This window comes from Trichosurus vulpecula, chromosome 6, assembly GCF_011100635.1.
Source record: "Trichosurus vulpecula isolate mTriVul1 chromosome 6, mTriVul1.pri, whole genome shotgun sequence".
Taxonomy (NCBI): domain Eukaryota; kingdom Metazoa; phylum Chordata; class Mammalia; order Diprotodontia; family Phalangeridae; genus Trichosurus; species Trichosurus vulpecula.
Genome location: NC_050578.1, coordinates 232595513 through 232616665, shown reverse-complemented (window position 1 = coordinate 232616665; position 21153 = coordinate 232595513). Strand labels below are relative to the sequence as shown.

The window sequence follows — 21153 nt, the reverse complement described above, 5'->3', positions numbered from 1 at the left end:
AAACATGAACTCCATGATAAAGGGGACTTGGGAAATTTTACAAAGCTGAAAACTCCCTGGGTTGGGTTTCACCCTATAGTACCTTTGCCCCAATTGTGTAACTCATTCCCAGCTTAAGTAGGTGGTCCCTATTAAGTGTGAAATTCCTCCACTCTGATGTGGGGGGTGGGGGGAAGGAGGAGACCCCTTTGCTTGAAACCCCACAACTCCCAGCCAGGGTGACTTAGCCTTCCATTGTTTCAGGAGACATCAGCTTGCTTGGTAAGCTACAGCTAAGACTTTCTTCTCCAAAATTCTGGGACGTAAGTTCATGGAATACTGTGGTTCAGGGAAATGTGTGCATTAGGTGACGCTGCTATGTTTCCCCCCTTATAGGATGTTTTCCCATAATAATGTCTAATATTGATAAAGGAGTTCAAAGTTTGCAAAGAGCTAACTTGCATCTTCCCATGTGACACTCATAATAACCCTCTGAAAGCCTCTGAAGGAGGGAAATCCATGTCTGGGGTTGCTATAACCAGGGAGGCCCCAAAGCAGAGAGGAAAGTTAGGGATAGCCTGGACTTTTCTCTGCTGTCTCCTCCTTGTCCTGTAGTCTTCCCCCTTTCCCTCCAACTTCTGTTTAGTCATTTTCAGTCGTGTCTGACTCTTCGTGACCCCTTTTGTGGTTTTCTTGGCAAAAATACCACAGTGTATGCCATTTCCTACTCCAGATCATTTTACAGATGAAGAAACTGAGGCAATCAGGGTGAAGTGACCTGCCCAAGGTCACACAGCTATAACCATCTGAGGCTGGCTTTTAACTTGGGAAGAGTAGTCTTCCTGACTCCAGGCCCAGCATTCTATCCACTGTGCTGCCTAGCAACCCCCTCAAATTACTTAGCATATATTTTATACAAAGACATATAAGGTACCATGGGTATAGTACCAGATAAAGAGTTAGCCTCAGAGTGAGGAACACCCAGGTTTTTCAGGTCCTGTGTCAGACATACACTGGCTGTAGGAACCTGGGAATATCACAACTTCTCAATGATCTAGGTCAGGGCTGTCCGACCTTAGGTTTTTATTGAAACAATAGACAATATATTTTGATTTGCCATTTTACTGAGAGCTCTGCAGGAGCACGGCTTCATTTACTAAAGAATTTATGTAAATTTCTATGCTTGTAGGCAGCCTCATAAATTGCACTGTGGGCCGCATTTTGGACAGCCCTGATCTAGGCAACACTGGAAATTTTGAGTTACAGGGGAAGTGCCCACCTGCATTGGTGGAGGGGGATAGCTCACCTGGGAGTTCACTATACCAATGAAATCACAGATCCAGGTCCTGGTCCATAAAGGATAACTTCCCCAGGGTTACACAACCACTAAGTATAAATGGTAGAATCTGAACCCAGGTCGTTCTGATTCCAAGTTTAGTATTCTACCCATTACACCTGGCTTCCCAATTTTGGGATCCATTCCATTTCATTATAGATTTGAATGATTTTCAATTGACTTTTAAAAGCCTTATAATATGGTTTACTCTTTTTTTCCTTAAAAAAGGAAAAAGGATTTATACTAAGCATAAATCCACCACCACCACTCAGTATAATTTAAGTTGGTTTTAAATACATAAGTGTGGGACTTTTCATTTTCCTTACCAGAAATCGCAACACAATCAATTAATCCTTCCAAACATCCTTCTCTAGTAAGTGGAATTGAGCCCCAGTCAGGCTAAAAGCCTTGCCCTCAGGCCTAGTTCTGGTCAGGAGGAGACTGGTGGTCCAGAAAGGTCATCATTCTGCTCTCCAAGCTGCTTCTCACACAAAGCTGCCAATGACGTCAGGGGGAGTTCCACATATGCCCAGAGCACGGGTGGTTTAGAAAGTTTAGGAAGAAAACTGCTTCACACTAGAAGGCACCCTGCCAATTGATCTTGCAGTTTTGGTGTGAAGCAACCCCCTTCCCCGGCCTCCTCTTCTACCTTTGTTCTTCAGGCTAGTTGAGGCTGGGGGTGGGGGTTGGGGAAGGGAAGGAAACAACATAAAAAAAATGCTGTCTTTAAACCTAAGGGGAAGGCTCAACCCCAAAGCAAGCCTATAGAGTTCCCAGAACAACTTAGCGAGGGCATATGGGGGCAGCAAGTGCCAATAGCTCAAAGCAAGATTAACACATTAGGGTGTGAAAAAAAAACACCTTCCTTTCTGTCGTCTTCCTACCAGGCTCCAAGGAGGAAAGGAATATCTCATAAATTAAGCCTCCTCAGAGACTAATTGCTTCACCATACCTAGGTGTCTCAAAGAGCAAGGACTAGGTGGCACAAGGCCAACTTCAGGGTCACTGTCCTTTTCTCCCAGGCACATTTTAGTACCCTTTTTATGGACTGCTCAAATCTACCTTAACTGTCCTTTTACCCCAGGCACATCTAGTACCCTTTTTTTTATGGACTACTCAAATCTACCTTGACCCTAAAGAAAAAAACAACCACCAACCTGTGGAAGAAGCATTAGAAATATATATTATTATTCATTTTCCACACTTCCCTTATGTTTCAGACAGTACAGATAAACAGGTAGAAACCACGTCAATTCATCATCACAGAAAGGGACAGAGTCCAAACTAGAATTACCTCCCTGCTATAAAGTGTGACAGTTTGCGAATATGAAACTGAAAGGAAGTGCACCTGATAATAACCGGATGAATCCTTAAGTAACGCAGGTATACTTGGGTAAGTCCCTAACCTTGGGAACAAAGACAGCCCTCCACTTTGGAAAGCACACTTAAACCCTGAAGCATGAAGACTTGTCTGGGCTGAGTCCAAATAGTCAAGGGTACCAGGAAAGTTTTGTTATAAAATCAGATTTAACCTGTCTTTTCTGTTATGCCACCAACCAGGTACGGAAAGCCTCCTTCCTGAAACACCAGTTTTCTCTCATTTTGTAGGCTTATGTGCAGAAAGAACAGAGTCAGAAATTTAAAGGCTTAGCAAATGGAACCACCAACATTTACCAGCAGTAGTTAAATGCCCTTAATTCCAATGGACCCTAACCACATTTGCAAAGCATTTTTAATCAGAGTCCTATGATCAGATCTCTCTCTCTCTCTCTCTCTCTCTCTCTCTCTCATACACCTCCCCCCCACCCCCAAGTCGACAGACACAGCTCTAGAAGGGGCTGAAATCAAGATCTGAAACAGCCTGTATTGTGAGCACCTCAACTCCCAAGGCTCAGTGGTTCAGTTTGATAAGATGATTCTGAAAATATTTACATTAATCAAGGACACTGATCTAACTTACTGTTACAATCAAGGTTACAATGAAGAAGGAAAGGCTGGGGGCGGGGGTCCGTTTCAGACCCGGCATACTTTCCAGTCCGAAAGCCACAATGAACTTGCTAATTTCATCATGTCCTGAGTCAATCTCCTTTTAAACATTGCCCCTTTAAGCAAGGTAACCCCTTTCAGAATATCCCGAAAAAAACCTCCTACCTTGCAGCACCCCCAAGCCAAAGCATATCCCTCTTCTGTGGTCCATGGAGAGCTCCAGAGAGAGCCTCTGAATTCGCCTTACAGGATGGTAACAACAGCTTCATCAGCTGGCTGGGCCATCATCACAGTTTGCCAGAGAATCCAATTTGTCATTTGAATAATATGCTTTTCAAGACGAGCAAGGTTAGCTTTCAACGGAGCCCTCAGCAAACCTGAGAGACACAGGAATGAAAGGGCCAGCCAGAAGGTGATCATCCCCCGACTTCCCGGAGAGGAAACCTGATCCCCTTCCAAATTAACCTCTGAAGTGCCGAAGTAGAGAGAGAGAGGTCAAGGCGAGGGGCTCCTATCAAGTCAGCTGTGAAAAGTTGCCCGGGAGCGGAGAAGTTGCTCAAAAACTCTGAAACAGTGATTACCGTAAATTCCTCAATAAAAGTGCCCGAGGAATATAATTGCAAAGGATGGAATGCAGCCATTCATTACGTTCAAATCCCCAATTGTCATAAAGGAATTAAGCTGGTTCGAGTCACACAAAAGAAATGAAAGAAAGCCCGTCCTCGTTGTGCCAGTTTCAATAACTGTCACAGGCATGCACAAATCAGCTGTTAAAATTCCTAGCTCAGGTAGTGGAAGCCAGAACAATGGGGAACCGAGTCTGAGAAAGCAGTACAGACAGGTATCAGTACAGTTAACAGCTTTATAAATTGCTTTGAGTAATGTTTGAGTGTTGATAGGACAGCAAGGACAAGAGCTTTGGATTCCTCAATTTAGACCCCTCAAGGAAAAAAATAAATGCTCTGCTTCCTGGCTCTAGGAGAATTGTGCTCTATGGGGATGGTAGGAGAGGGTCGTGATTCTGTTAGGAGATGGGGGTCACACCTGTAATTAAGGAATTCAGATGGGATCGTGCAAATAAATACACTGAACAATGACCAACTGTTGTGTGTGGTTGCTTTTTAAACACTAAGAGGCCCCCAAAGCAAAATAATGCTCTAGCCACATGTGTATTTTACCTCTGCTCACTCTCCAAAAGTCCTACCCAGGGTGACCCCTGGCAGCTTTCACAATTTTTTTTTTGAAAATTTCTCTCCAACTTTAGAATTGAGCTTCTCCAGGGGGCCTGACCCAGGGGTGCGGTTTAGCTTCTTTGGAAAGGAAGCAATCGATGTTTCAGGGCAGGGGCTCTGTGTGGTCTGAATTTGTTCAGCAAATAGAAATCTTTCAAAAAAGAATGAAGTACCTTTCCTCCCCCTCCCAAAATGGGAGGGGATAAAAGGTCAGGGTAGGCTACTGCAGCCCTGGTGAAGAAACAAGCAAAAGAAGCTTTGGAATACAGATCTTAATCTGGTTTTTTAAAAAGAAAATTATTCTCAGCAGCAGTTAATCATTTACAACTCGTCTCTCCATGTTTTCCCACTTTTAAAACTGCTAGGAGCATCTGGGATGGGAGGGAGGAAGATGCTAAAGAAATGGGTGTGGGAATCATTGGGGTCACAAAGCCCAGGCCCACTGAACAGAGACCTACGCCAGGGCAAGAGCTTTGCTAACAATGAGAGTGTCTTTGAAAATTCCTTAAAGCAAATCCTTTCTCACTTTACTACCTCCCTAGAAAGAAAGGGATCTTGAACAAAATAATAACAGAAAAATCTGATTTATTCATAATCTTACTGATCTCTATTGTAGTCTGGAAAAGTCTAAATGTGCCTAAGTATCACAAATTTTAAAAACAAATCAATGTTTCATCACATCCTATAAGTATACCTTGATTTAAGAAAACATAAATATACAAAAATTCACATTTACCAAAAATATAGAGAATAGATAGATATTCCCTCTTAAAAAGGAAAATTTGATTCATGAAGAGATAATATTTTTAAAAATTAAAAGAAGATAAATCAGCAACCTTCTCCAGAGCATCTGAATAACAATGATGATGATGTCACTGTTTTTTTGGTGGGAGCATACCTTCATTCAACTGTTTCTAGGTCTCCTTCCTTTTCCTTTCTTTTTGGCTAAAAGTAAAGGATTCATGCCTCTGATATGAAAGCCTCCAATCTATTTGGAACCGTGGGTTTAAATCCAGATGAATCTTTTCATAATTTGGAAGGCATCAGAAAATTGTGCTGAGAGATGGGCAAATTCAGAAAACTGGATAAAACACCCCAAACCTTTGACCTACAAACATCATGAATAGTAGAGATATGATGGCCCTCTCCAAAGGAGCAAGTTTTAAACCAACATTTCTAGTACACTCAATCCCCCACTTACAAACTGACTGTATTCCAAAAGTCATCTGGAACCTTGAAAATATTTTCCCCAAAATATAATGTTAGGTTAACAGGCTAGACTATAGAAGCCTACCTAAAGAGTTTACATCAGCAATGAAAATTAGTAGAAAGAAATACTGGTGTGATATGTTAAAAGACCATGATTTCACCCACTGATGTGGAAAATAAAAACAGTAAGGTATATTAACTTAGATATAAAAACACCAGCTCTTAAGTCAGAACTGATTTCTATTAGTCAGCACTAAGATCCTGAAAATGTCACTTCACCTTTCTGTGCCTTGGTTTCTTTCTCTGTTAAACCACTCAGGTGGTGGGACTGGACAATCTCTGAAATCCCTTTCACCATTCTCTAACTCCAAACCACTCTTCTCAACCTCAGATAGAAATTTTGAAGGTATGCGTCAATTACTCTCATTTTGATGGTGATCTTTTTGGTTCTGCTAATTTTGGTAATAACTACGTAGCAATTTAAAGGATGAGAAGTGTGTGCTAACATGCTCTCACTTAAGCATGACAATAACTCTATGAGGTAGATGCTACAGATATTATTATTGCCAGTTTATAAATGAAGCTCAGAGGGTTTAAATGACAAACCTATGATCAGATATTCTCAGAGGCTACATTTGAACTTCTACTTTCTTGACTCCAAGTCTTTACCTCAATCCCATGTCACATACTAACTCTTATGAGGGACATTTTAGAACATAATGGTAAAGAATCCTTTGGCCTCAAATCCTGGATCCTAATACTTATTTCTCTGCTCCAGGTTATTAAACAATATGGTTAATAGGATCTCAAACTGAAAGTCATCAATGGCTCCAAAAAATCAATATTTCTGGAATGGTCTCTGTATGTTGAGACATATGAAGCTAAAGAGGAAAATTAATCATTTTTAGGATGTTTGAATCTTTGGGCTGAATATATATTATTGGTCATTACTATTGTTAAAATATTATTCAATGTCACTGTCAGGGAAGCCCCCATAGAATGTGACCCTCGGGGTATATGTCTAAGACACAGGGTAACGGGTCAGATCACCCCTATAACAAAGTCTTAGTACTTCTAAAAATAAACCTCTTTGGACTGAGTTCAACTTAGACCCACTTTATACTGAATTCCACACAAAGATAGGTCATGTTATAGCTCCAGTGGCTTTAGAGTATTTCCGATGGATTAAAAATAGTTTCAATTTTTTTTTAATTTCTTTTTGAAAAACCTTAAAGAGCCGTTCACTTGTTTGCCCAAGGTAAGGGCCTGATTGTGGCTTCCCATACCCTTTAGGATAAAATGCTAACTTCTCAACTTGCTATTTAAAGCCATTACTAATTAATTGTCTCTGGGCTTCAGTTTCTTCCTCCATAGAGTGAAGGGGTTGGATTTCTAAGGTCCCTTTTAGCTTTAGATGTTTGATGCTATAACCCAACGGACAATGCAGTTCCCTACATTTATCCTCGTATTTACATGGCTGTCTCCAGACACACCAATGTCTCCAGGGCTTTTTGTGGGTTGGACAGCTAGAGCATCTGGTAGTGGATAGAGAGCTGGGCTTGGAGTCAGAAAAATCTGGGTTCAAATCCACTCTCTTGGCCTTACTAGTAGCGTAACTGCAGGCAAGTGAGTCACACAAATTATCTCAGCCTCAGTTTTTTCCTCTCTAAAACTGGGTCAACACCCCAGATAGAAATTTTAGGAAGGGACATTCCCATTCCATATAAGGAAAATTTCTTTAAAATTAGCTGTTCTAAATTTAATGTGTTAGTTCATAAAGTGGTGAGTATTCTAATAAATGAATGAAAAAGCATTAAGGACTATGAGGTATACAATTAGAAAATCAGAGACAATCCCTGCCCTCCAGGGGCTTTCCAGTCTAAAGGGGGAGATAACCCATATATTGGCTACAAGAAGAAAGAAAGGTCCTATGGCTCTGAGAGCTGCTAGGTAGCTCAGTGGAGAGAGGGCTAAACCTGGAGTCAGGAAGACTCATTTTCCTGAGTTCAAATCTGGTTTCAGACACTTAATAGCTGGGTAAGTCACTTAACCCTATTTGTCTCAGTTTCCCCATCTGTAAAATGAGCTGGAGAACAAAATGGCAAACCACTTAAGTATCTTTGCCAAGGAAGTGCCAAATGGGGTCCCAAAGAGTCAGACAAAACTCTAACAACAAAATGGCTTTATTGTACATAAGTAAAAAAGTTGATAATACATTTTATTTACTGTTATTTCCATTGGCACTACCATATTTGTTTCTAATGTGGGACCATTTGACAATGCCAAAGACCTCAATGTAGAGAAGACTTTAGTGAAGACCCAGGTCTTCAGTAGCTGTGGCTTTAGGGGCAAGGGCTAGAGTACATTTCCACTGGCTACAGTGAGTTAGCAGTTGGAGGTGGTGATGGTGGGAGTCTGGCTCTCTGGTACAGGTTAGACCTCTTGTCTTTCTCTCCCAGGATTCTTTGCTACTTCCTCTGAGCTGGATTGCCTGCCATATCCCACATAAAATTGGAGTTCTCCACGAAAAGGTTTGAAGATCATTTTTTTGGAGAGGCTATATTACAGGGAATTCATTCTTCAGGTAGGAATTGACAGAGAAAATGCTGCAGTCCCTCCCAGTTCTAAAATCCCAATGTCTCTTGGGTCCCAATAACCACAAAAAAGCCTGAATATTGAAACAAAAGTAGGTGTGGTAATTTACTATATAAAGAAAGAAATAATTCAGGGAAATGTGAAAACAAACTTTGGAACAAAAGAGTTCATACTTTATATGTGTGAGAGGAGATTAGCAGATAGCTAAAATGTTAATTTCTAGAGCTGGAATATTCTTCTTATAAAGTTGGATTAATGATGAATAAAAAGGAGACCAGTTTTCAGGGTCGTTTTTTGCTCTCTAAATCTCCACCTATGTTAACCTCATATCCTAAATGTCAAAGTATTAGAAGAACTAAGAGAAACCTTAAGATGACTGGAAGGGGAGCAGAGGAAGTCAGGCCAGTTCAGATGTTTTTGTCTGTGGGTCTTCCCATCGCACCTTTTCACTGTTGTTTATTTCCACTATACCTACTGCTTACATTGATGCCCATACCTCCTGGCCTGACTCAGGCAGCTTGCTAAACTTCAATGCCTCACTTAGGTCTGAGCCTTTGAATTTCCTCTCCCTTTTCTCTCCCACCCCCAAATCCCTTTCTAATGAAATTTTTTTTTCACAGAATGATAGAATCATATGCCTTAGATCCCACCCAGCTCATCCACTTCATTTTCTGTATCAGGATAGTAAGATAGAGATATACAGGTGAACTAACTTCCTGTGTTAAGCATTTAGTTTTGGTGGTGATTTGTGATTTTGTGGGTTCAGAATTTTCCTGGTGAGGAAAGTCCATCTCTCAATGCACTCCCCATTTTACTCCCCCCACTTTAACTCAAACTGTGCTCAACTGTCAAAATGATGTTTGTGAAATACAGGTCTGACCTATTACTCCCATATTCAATAAACTTCAGTGGCTGCTTATTACATCCAGGCTTAACTATGAAATTCTCTATTTGGCTTTTAAATCCTTTATAGACCCGGACCCTTCTCCTATCCTTTCAATCTTACATCCTACCCTTTTCCAGGCCAAAATCTGCGATTCAGTGATGGAAACTCCCTTGCCCAACTCCCATTGTTCTTGCCGACTGTCCGCCACCCCTAGAATGCTCTTCCTCTTCATCTGTACTTTCTGGCTTCCCTGATTGACATCAAGTTTCAGATAACATTCCACCTTTTCCAAGAGGCCTTTCCCAGCCCTCCTTAATCTTAATGCCTTCCCTCTGAGTTTATCCCCAATTTATCCTGTCTATATCTTGTTTGGGCACAGTTGTCAGAATTTTGTCCACTTCCTAAGATTGTGAGCTCCCTGATATCCAGAACTGTTTTGTTATTGTTGTTATTTTTTTTTGTTTCCTGTTCTTAGAACCTCCAGTGCTTAGCACAGTGCCAGGTGGGCAGTAAGTCCTTAATAAATACTAGTTACTGACTGACTGATGGCTTAATATGTTCATTGTGTTGAACCTGCCCAAGGTCATGTGAAGAGCTGGTGACAGACCAGGGACTGGAACCCAGGTCTTCTGTAAACTTCTGAAAACTCTTTTTGTGCCAGGGCTGAATGAATCTGCTCAGTGCAGAAAACTGTTAATTGATTTTCAAATTAACTGGAAAAAATAATAAAATCTCAAAGTTGATTTAGTTGCCTAGAGCATGGTACAAAGTGATGCCAAGGATATACGCTTATCCTAACACTGATCACTTTACCTGGACTGAAAGGAGAGGGAACTCATTTCATCGGTCACCCGTTTCATCTGAAGACACAACATAAATAGCTATAAAAACTCTGACATTTTTAACTTAGAAAGTAAGCTCCTTGAGAGCAAGGATTGTTTCATTTCTGTCTCTATATCCCCAGCACCTAGCAAAGTGCCTGGCCCATGTGCTACTTAATAAACACTTGCAAAATGAATTCATTTCAGTAGCTTTAAGGTTAGAGGACTTTGTATACATTGTCTCACTGCATCCTTCGATAGGGTTCTCATTACTGACGATCACCGTTTTCCCGCTGAGAGAAAGCAAGTGCTCAAATCTCTTTGCTTTTTGGCCAATGACTTACTTTATTTGTTATATGTTGGGTAAATATGAAAAACTACCATGTCTTCTAGGCAGCAGTTCCCTAGGTAAATTAATACCTGGAGGTCTTTCTACTTCTCTCAGGAGCTAAAGTGTATTATAATAGCCCTATATTTAAAGCTACCTACAACTTATCTCACCAGATTGCTATTTGGAAGTATGAACAAAACACCTTCCTGAATGGCAGCCATAATACCCTTAATCTTCTCAACTTCCTGATATTTTAAACTATATTTATTCCTAAGAATGGAATGGGGCCTTTAGATCCTCCCCTCCCTCCTTCCCCTCTTTATGTATCTAATGCCATTGAATCTTCAGTATCAAGGTGTTCGGTGTAAAACCTATTCTTTTTCTGGGGAGTCAAAAAAGGTAAGGAAATGGAAAATAGTCTTCTTAAATTCAGTCTTTTTAAAGAGCTGAGCATTTATTTGTGAATAATAGTTTCCTTTTAAAGAACTTCTTTCCAAGTGTTCAAACTGGGTTTTTGATGAAGTTCAGGATTCTGCCTTGAAAGTCCAACTAAAAGAAAAAAAATTCTAATCTTTCTACATGAATATGATGCTACTCACTGTGAGTGTTTTCCAGGTGGTGGCAATGAATTTGCACAAGAACATCTCTTTCTGCCCAACCTCCCTGGGTGTTGATGGAAAAACAGTGTGGTAGACTGGAATAAATCAGGAGAGACCTAGCTTCAAATCCTGCTTCTGACACTTACTAATTATGTGACTTGGAGCAAATCACCTAGACTCCCTAAAACTGTTTCCTCAGCTGGAAAACAGAATGATGATAATAGGATACTTGAGTTATTTATATTACAGAGTTGTTGTAAGGATCAAAGGTCTTTTTAGCAGCGATAATGGACAAAAATAGTGGGCCATTCAGTCGTTTTTCATTTGTGGCCAACTCCTCATGACCTCATTTGGGGTTTTCTTGGCAGAGATAATGTGGTTTGCCAATTCTTTCCCAAACTTATTTTACAGATGAGGACACTGAAGCAAACAGGATTAAGTGACTTACCCAGGGTCACACATTTAGTGTCTGAGGCCAGATTTGAACTCAAGGAAGATGAGTCTTCCAGATTCCAAGTCCAGCACTCTTTCCACAATACTTCTTTGCTGTGCTAGTGGGCCATAGATACAGTATTTTCTGGTGCAAAATTTTATATAGGGAAAGTTGGTTATTTATGGGTAGAGGGGACAAGAATAGTTGGGAATAGGGTTTAGGGTATGTGTTGGGTTAGATTAGATAAAGCATCTATTCAGTGCCTTCTAAGTGCAGGTGACTGGGCTAAGCCCTGGGAATGCAGATAAAAGTAAAAGACATGTAGTTCCTACTAAATAAAAGACATGTAGTTCCTACTCTTATAGAACTTAAATTCTAATGGAGAGACAATATAGAAAGGGATCTAAAAGGGGGGAGGTGTACCCAAACAGAGGCAAGGTAGAAAAATGGTGCAGAGTCAGTCTATATGTATCTAGTATACATGAACTCTATCAATGCTTTCCAACCTTTATGAGGAGGTCTCATTTTTCTAATATTAGAAAAACAAAATCTACACACCTCTAGCAGATGACATGTACTGGTTAATAAAACTTACAAAGACCTTTACAATGATTTTATATTTAATTATAGGAACATCAACAAAGGAATAGGGAGAGGGCTGGACCCATGATTTACCTGATAAAGGGAACTCCTGGATGAAGAAACTCCTTCTACCGATGCCTGCTGGCATATTCTATACCACTGACAGTCTCAACCAGTTGCCTAGATCAGGGCTTCTTAAACTCCTTCCACTTGAGACCCCCCTTTCAAATTTCAGCAGCATTCATTGGCATTGCATGGCCTGAGGGCATGCGCAGTACAACGTGCACATGCTTTGTGTTCAGAATCAAGGCTGCAGTGAAGCTAGAAGCACCTCAGATTCATTATGTGTTTGATTTTTTAATTAATCTTTGGTTATTGCACATTCAGAAATCTTTTACTGTTGTGAAATTTTTCAAGACCCCATATGGGGTCCACAGTTTAAGAAGTACTGGCCTAGATCAGTGAAGTCAACTCAAATAGAAACAGGCCACTAAATCATCCCTAAGTATCCCTGCTGAGCACATATTGACTTAGAAAACCACGTATTAACATTATATACATTTTACTGTATCTTGTATTTATTTTGTTGAATTTTTTCAATTACATTTTAATCTGTTTGGGGCAGAATTTGGGAGTATTGCATGTTTGACACCTCTGACCTACAACACTGAGAGGGAAGTGACTTGTCCAGGGTTACACCTTCAGAATGTGTCAGAGATTTCTAGGCCTTTCTAGCTCTGAAGCCAACTCTTTTCCTTGTGCCATGTTACCTCAACGCACACTTAAAAAATAGTAATATGTGAGACAGATTAGTTATTCTTCAGAAACTGTGTGCATATAGTCTTGGAGACTCATTTCAACAACTCCACAGCTTGTGGCCCACAAATTTGAGACCACTGGTCTATCCTGAGTTTTCCATTTGTACACAAGTGAAGGTCTATTGTTTTCTGCTCAGATTGTAGGACTGAGGCTCGCAACACAGATGTAGCTTTATGATGGACCCAAATTCTTGATACTCACAGTAGAAAAACAACAACAAAAAACGGAATTATTTCATTAACCTAAAGGTGGACTCTCATTCAGTCACACCTGGATAGAGATATGGTTAGTTGGTTCATCCTGCCTATACTCTTTCCGTTAAGGAATTAGGAGCACGCTTTCTGGGGATCTCAGGTCAAAAAATAAGTACACTCCATTTTCACTGGAAAATAATAGCCTGTTTCTGATGGAAAAGCATAAGCCTTTCAGCTGCTATGTAATTAAGTATAACAGAGACTGTGATGACACAAAGGCTTGAAACTACGTGATAGGATTCCTAAAACAATAGTGTGCTTATCAACTGACTAAAAACTAGAGTGGGTCTGTTGTATGCATTCTTAATGGATAACCTGTAGTCAGTCCCTAAGTGACAGGAAACACCTTCAGAGCTATGCATTGAGATATCCATTAATAACCAAAGGTGTGGCTCTTGGTCTACACAATGGACCATGTGCGCCTCTCTCATTAAAAAGCTATCAATGCAATATCCAATCAACTCAGAATAACCCATCAATGAATTCTCTTCTAATAAATTTCCAAGAGCAAAGAGTAAAAGTGGGAAAATTTCAATTTAAAAAAGCCAGAGACTGTGAAGGGCAATATCCAAAAGAAGTCCAAGACAGAAAAAGTTACTTACAAACTAAAATACTTATAGCACCATTTTTTCCCATGGTAAAACAACTGGAAATAAAGAAGATTCCTACTAATTTAAAAATGACTAAACAAACTTCAGCTATCAATGTAATAGAACATTACTGAACTATAAGGGTGATAAATACAAAGAATTCTGAGAAGCATGAACAGACATCTGAGCTGATGCACAGCAGAGTGAGTAAAACCAGGAAAACAATATAAACAATGATTACAACAGTGTAAATGGAAAGAATAAGAAGATAAAAGTAATTATATGTCATGTTATTATAATGACCCAGAGAAGAATCAAGAAAATGTATCATCTTTATAGAGGTGGGGGGAGGGGAGGAAGGGGAGGTCTATGGGTATAGAACATAGCATATGCTATCAGATCCTGCTAAGGTATTGTTAGTTTTACTCAACCTCCTTTTTTATTCTTTATTACAAGGGATGGCTCAATAGATAGAGGAGGGGAGGGGAGAAAAGGGGATATGCTTGAATATGAAGATCATGTGAAGAAAGGAAGGAAAGAAGGAAAGAAGGGAGGAAGGAAGGAAGGAAGGAAGGAAGGAAGGAAGGAAGGAAGGAAGGAAGGAAAGAAAGAAAGAAGGAAAGAAGGAAGGAAGGAAGGGAGGAAGGGAGAAAGGGAGGAAGGAAACAAGAATTTATTAAGTGCCCACTGTGTGCCAGGTACTGTGCTAAACACTTTACAAACATTATCTCATTTGATCCTCACAACAACCCTGCAAGGCAATCTTCAATGATCAGTTGAGAAAATTGAGGGGGAGATTACATGTCTTGCACAGAATCACATAGCTAGTGTCAGAAGCCTAATTTGAACTCAGGTCTTCCTGATTCTGGGTCCAGCACTCTATCGACTGTGCCCCCTAGCTATATCATAAAAACAAAAAAGAGAAATTTAAAAAAAAAGTTATACAGGATCTCATATGAGGAATTATTTTCCTAAGAGGCCATATTCAGCAGATTCTAAGCTGACAAATATAATCTGTATTTATACCTTTGGGAATCCTTAAAGAGATGCAAATACATTCAAGTGGGCCAATTCAAATATGAAACTGCATTTCAAATTTGCATTATAAACTTCATACAGAATGACAGAGAGAGGATGGTCACTTGCTAGGAATATTATAAGGCATTCCTTTTAAGGTAAGGAATTAGATTTGATGGCTTCTGAGGTCTACTATATCTCTGAGGTTCAGTTATTCCATTAAAATTTTTTTTCTTTAAACTCACAAAATACCCTGCAGCCCCTTGTCCATGCTTATTTCAGATGCTCGATAATGCCTCAATGGTGCCAACCCCATTCAGTTTTCTCCACTGTAAAATGATGGGGGGTGGGGCTGGGCCAGATTGTCTCTGAGTCCCCCATAGCTCTATATCTATGATTTTATGTTCCTATGACAAAAACAGCTTCTGATTGGAGACTGTATCAAATGACTCCAGCTTTGTTTTCTGATGCTTTTGACTCAGAAGTTCTAATTCCATTTAATTAAAAAATAATCATAATCACATTCACTCAAATATCACTTGACCAGGTAACAATGCTTTCATACGGTTTATGTTCCTCGTGCCTCCATGATACAGAAAAGGAAGGCACTATTATTTTCCATGTTCACATAAGGAAACTGTGTCTCAGGGAGGCAAGGTGACACAACCAGTAAGTGGCAAAGCCAGAATCAGAACCCTGTCCTCTCAGATTCCTAGTTCATAGGGTCACAGGCTTCCAGAGTTCAAGCTGGAAGGGACTTAGTCCAACCTCCTCATTATACAAATGAGGAAACTGAGGCCAAGAGAAATGAATGATTTGCCCAAGGTCACACACCTAGTAAATATCGGAGGTGGAATTTGGGCTCCAGAGCCATGCACAGCACTCCCAGTGCTCCCGGATACTCTAGAGTGAACATACATTGACTAAGCCTTTTCTTGGGGATGGGTGAAGTGTTACCACTCAACATGGTAGCTGGGTAAGAGAAAGAGAGCAAAACATCCATTAGAGAAATATGACTTTTTCCTAATTTCACTTTATAAATGCGTTCAGTCACAAAAAATTGGGGAGACTCTGTGGTAGAATTCAGGATTGAATTTTCAGCTACCAGAATCAAAATAACAGAAACTGGAAAAAGAAATACTCAAATCCGTTTCCTCCACTTTAAAAGGGGGGCTTTGGGTGAGATGGCTTCTGAGACCTCTTCCAGCTATCCATCTAAGATCCCATGAATTACAGAAACCTTATACTGTGGTTAATTCCCCCTCTAAATGCCTGTGGCCCAGATACAGCCCAGGCGTGAGTTTTATCTAAGCGTAGTAGCATAGATATAAAGTTGGAAGGGGCCTCTGAGGTCATTCAGTCTAAACTTTCATTTAAAGATAAGGAAACTAAAACCCAGGGAAGTTAAAGTCTTTGCTCATGAGGTGCCATCTACCTTTCTTGTAAGCAGAGCCCCAAGGGTGCTAAATGAAACTGTTCCCTTCATCAAACATCAAATCTCTCCCGCTGGCAGCTCTCAGAGATCTTCCTAGAGAAGAGAGTGGCAGGCACCTTGGCTGAGAAATCTAAAGCTCAGCCTAGGATCCAAGGCTGGGAGCTGCCCTTGCTTCTAAAAAATAGGCATAAATCCCAACCAGATTCATAGGGTTTGAGTGAGAAGCAAGGAATACAAATGTCTTCGTGCATTTCACAAACAAAGCACTTCTTGGTCCTCAGATAACCATCTGAACCAATATATCCCAAGTGTGGAACTGGGGCTCCTGGGATGGTCCTTCTAATATTGACTTTCCCAAGCAAATCAGTCACCTTTGGCCAGGTGCTGATGAACAAAGCAACCAGTGACCAACTCTAACTTGCCCCTAGAGCCTAAAAACATATTGATAGGCATAATAATATCCAATAAGCATAATAATGGTAAACCTGACTTACCATTCAAAGAAGAAATGACTTCGATAATATCTGAGTGTGTCTAACCTGCCTGTCAAACTTCTCCAGCTCTGAAGTCAGATGTATGTGGAGCACTTATGAATCAAGTTGGCTAAATTTAGACTGCAAGTATCAGTCCCTTTCATGTACTGTGTTCACAGATAATGAGAGATCCCTTTTCTTCCCTGAACATAATACTTTACATCCTGATAAGTTTTCGAAATGTGATCAATGCCAACAGTGAATCTAAAGGTCTCAAAAGGTCATGGACTCTACCTCTGTAGCCAGGAAGGACTATTTCTAAACTACTTTGGATAGACAGTAATAGCCAACCTATGATTTTAAGATTTTGAGAAAAAATGAAATGTCATAACTTTGCCTCATAATTTATTACTCTATTTAAGAAACCACATTGTTAGAAACCTTATTTTTTAACCATCCTTCCTGACATAGTGGGATGTACTAAATATTCTAATAAATTAAATTTATTTAAAAATAAATAAAACACAGTTTTGGGCACAGCCATTAGAGGACTTTGTTTTGCCTAATTAAGCATATTTGTTATGTGGGTATTGTCCTTCCTTCTCTTTCCCCCTTTTTTCTTCTTTTCTCCTTCCTTTCTTCCTTCTTTCTTATTTTCCTCCCTTCCCATTTTCCTTCCTTTTTTCCTCCATCTCTCCCTCCCTTCCATCAGAGGGTAGAAAAGGGGGTGGGAAGGGGAAAAAATTATTAATTGAAAAAAAAACACCTTCTTTCTGCTAAATCTCACCTTGGGGTCCTTCTCCTCTTCCTTTCATTTAATAAGTGAATAAAACAAAGAAAACATTTTGGGTTTGAATCAAATGAAGTTTCTACTGTTCTCCTAGATGAGGCATAAGCCCCTCCTGGTGTCATTTTCCTTTTATCTCAAGTAAAAAAAATCTTGCATCCAAATAAGATCTAAAAGAAAGGGTACCTGATGAAAAATCTTATATTACTTCAAACCCATCTGGCTAAACCAGGAACAAAAGTCACGGTTGATGCCTTCTCTAGTGGAGGCTATAATTCTTATAATTTGAAAGGATTAGTGATCTTAGATGCTATCTCCTTTCATGACCACCTTAAGTTACTCTAATGTTTCAGCTTCAAGATGGGCACTTAGATTAATGACCCTTAACTTATGGAGGTATATTCTGAGAGACTCCAGTATAGTCTTATCAAAAACATTAAAAACCTTGGAGCTACAAGACACCGACATCCATTCATTTTCCGGACCTTCTAACTTGACTGCATTTTCCCCCTCAGCAGAATGCAGAATCCCAATTCTTACAATAATGGCTTTATTGCAACACTACCTTCTTGCAAGAAATATGATTAATCCTCTGGTCTGGTTTTTGTTAATCCCTGGGAGAAGAGAAACTCAGTCCCAGGGAAGTTAAAAGGTTTGTCTGATTCACTATTAATTAGCAGCAGAGGTCTCTGTAGGACCCAAGTCTCCAGACACCTAAAATAAGGTTCTTTATTCTACACTCCTTTTTCCACTAGAGAGATTAGTCAAAAAAGCCTAGGCAATGGATTGAGGGAAACCTGGGTTCTAGCCCCAACTATACCAATTAACTTTGAACGAGCCACTTAATTTTTTAGTGCCTGAGTTTCTTCTATTTATAAAGTAGGGATAATGATATCTATCCTTCCTCAGCTTCTTTGGGGTTAAAAAGAGATATTAAATGTGACTATACCTCAAAAATCAAGAGGCAACACCGTATAATGGAAAGAACACTGGCTATGTAGTAAGAAGATCTGGGTTCAAATGCCACCTTGGCGCTTAGGAGATAGATAAGTGGCATAGTAGATTGACTTGGAGTCAAGAAGATCTGAATTTAAAATCTGCCTTAGTCATTTGTTAGATTGCAACTCAAGCTCTCTCAGTCTCAATTTCCTCATCAGTAAAAACAAGGATAGTGATGGCGCCTACCTTACGAGTTTGTTGTAAGGCTCAGATGAGATATATACACACATACATACATATATATTATATAGCATATATTATATGCGATATTATGTATTATATATAATATGTATTATATATTACATATTATATGTATTATGTATAATATATAATGCATATTCTAGATAATATATAATGTATATTCTATGTAACATATATTCTATATAATATATTATGTATAATATAATACATATTATATATGAGATTATATACACACACATATATATATATTTGAGAAATATATACATATGTTTGTATATATGTATGTATATGTGCATGTGTGCATACGTATATCTTTTTAAATCTTAAAGAGCTAGGTAAATGTTGCTGTTATTGTTTTTGTTGTTGTTTTGCTACCAGTACGACCTTTGGCAGACCACTTAACTTTCTTGGCCCTTCATCTGTAAAACAAAGGGGTTACTCTAGATGGCCTATGAAGTTCCTATGATCAACTTAATAAAAATTAAGATGACATAATGGTGAATGGACATAAGAACGGACATACTGAGCTAAGTTTTCTCACTTGTGCAGACTTATAATGTTAGGAGCACCTAGAGGGTGAAGTGGATAGGGCACGGGCCCTGGAGTTAGGAAGCCCTAAGTTCAAATCTGGCCTCAGACACTTATTAGCTGTGTGACCCTGCACAAGTCACTTCACTCTATTTGCCTCAGTTTCCTTGTCTATAAGATGAGCTGGGGAAGGAAATGGCAAACCATGCCAGCATCTTTGTCAAGAAAACCCAAAATGGGGTCACAAAGAGTCGGACATAACTAAAAAGACTGAATGATAAGATTCTAAATTTTAGGAATGTTATAGAATAGCATTATCGACAGCAAGAACTCACATTTATGGAGCATTTTAAGATTTACAAACAAAGAAATTGGGCAGTGTTGTAACAGGGCAATAAGTGCTTTTTAATGGCCCCTTCAAGTGAAGTTTGCTATTCTTTAGTCTGCAGAAAAACACAGAAATAATGGCCTACGAATTATGTTTTCTTTCAAGTGTCCCTAAAGTAAACTGATGCTATGAGTAAGTAAACATTTCATCAGAGAGGGAGTGCACGATTTAATGAGTAAAAAGGCAGGTTACATTCCCTCTTCCCACAGGTATTATCTCAGTTTTGGCCACCATCTGCAAGTAAAGTACATTGTCAGTTCATTCCCCAAGAATTGAAGTTAAACTGAGTTATTATTATTATTATTTTTTGCATTTCAGCTGGATGCTCTTTATTGTGTGCATGTGGATGTGTGAAGGAAATCAAAGCACTAAGAAGCAAATAGCTTTCTTTATTACCCTCCAAAAATGGGAAGCAGGGCCAATGACATTTTAACTTAATGGATTCATCCACATTATCACCGTTTAATAGTTGTAGTTCACCCCAGTGAACATGTGGAAAAAAAGAACAGAAGTCATGAGAATATATACACGTCACAATGGATTTTACTTCCCACAAAGGTCTAGGACATTTGGAAGACATATGTGCATGGAAACAACTGCTGTTGGGAAACCCTGACCTGCTATCATTTCTTGGAATGGAATATTCTTGTTGGCTAAATATTTGGGGAGTTTCCTTGCATGTAGCACAAAAGCACCCTGATACTTGTGAAACTTGTCCCAGAGGACTTAACAAGAGACTCAGCCTCGAAAAGTCTCTCAGGTTGGCTGAGGTACTGCTTCTTAGAACAATAGAGGTTCATACCTTCCAGTTTGAGGTAATTTTAGGCCAGGATGCTTCTTAGAAGCAAGAAGGGACTAAGTTTGGGAGACTTAGTTTCAGGGTCCTTTATCTGAATGTCATTTAATTTGCTGGATGAGTTTTTTTTTTTTTGGGCGGGGGTGGATGACAGCATAGGGTGAAAGGCCTAGATAAAGTATACAATGAGGGAGGTATGATTAGTTGGCAATTGCTCTGAAAATGACCTGGGTTTTTTTGGGCAGGGGCTATAAACTCAAAATGAATTTGCAGTGTGAGACGGTCACCAAAATGGATGTGATCTTGGGTTGTATTGGGAGAAAGTAGAGCTCCTAGAAACAAGTATCTGATAGTCTCACTGTAATCCCACCTTGTTAGATTTCATATTGGATACTGTGTTAAGTTTGGGCATCGTGGTTAAAGAAAGGCATTGATAAACTGGAGAGTGTTGGAAGAAGAAGAACAAGGTGGTCGAAGGCTTTGAGTCCATATCACTGGAGGATCTTCCAAAGGAACTGGAGATGCTTAGTTTAGAGAAAAGAAGACTTGGGAGGGACAAGAAATAAATGTCTTCAAATATTTAAAGAACTGTCATCTGGAAAAGGGACTAGAGTTGTTCTCTTTTGTCCCAGAGGGTAGAACTTGGAATGGTGGGTGGATGTTACAGAGAGGCCAATGGGTTTGATGTTAAGAAAAATTCTCATCAATCAGTGCTGCCCCAAAGTAGAGTGGCAAGCCTCTAGAAATAGTGGATTTCCCCTTCTTGGTTGCATTCAAAAAAGCTGAATGATCATTTGCTGGGTAAGTTATTAGCAGATTCATTTTTTGGTTGAAAAAGATATTTGGCAGGGAGAGGAGGGACCATAGCAGGAAAACT

At 39.6% G+C, this 21153-nt stretch overlaps 1 protein-coding gene across 1 annotated transcript in view; it reads right to left on the bottom strand.

The window, feature by feature from the left end:
- NAV2 (neuron navigator 2) overlaps positions 1-3696 on the bottom strand; it is a 101232-nt gene extending 97536 nt beyond the window's left edge. Inside the window, exon 1 of the mRNA XM_036763321.1 lies at positions 3467-3696. Coding sequence (XP_036619216.1) covers positions 3467-3570 — 104 coding nt within the window. The 5' untranslated portion in view covers positions 3571-3696. The remainder of the gene's footprint in view (positions 1-3466) is intronic.
- Positions 3697-21153: the final 17457 nt, after the last annotated feature.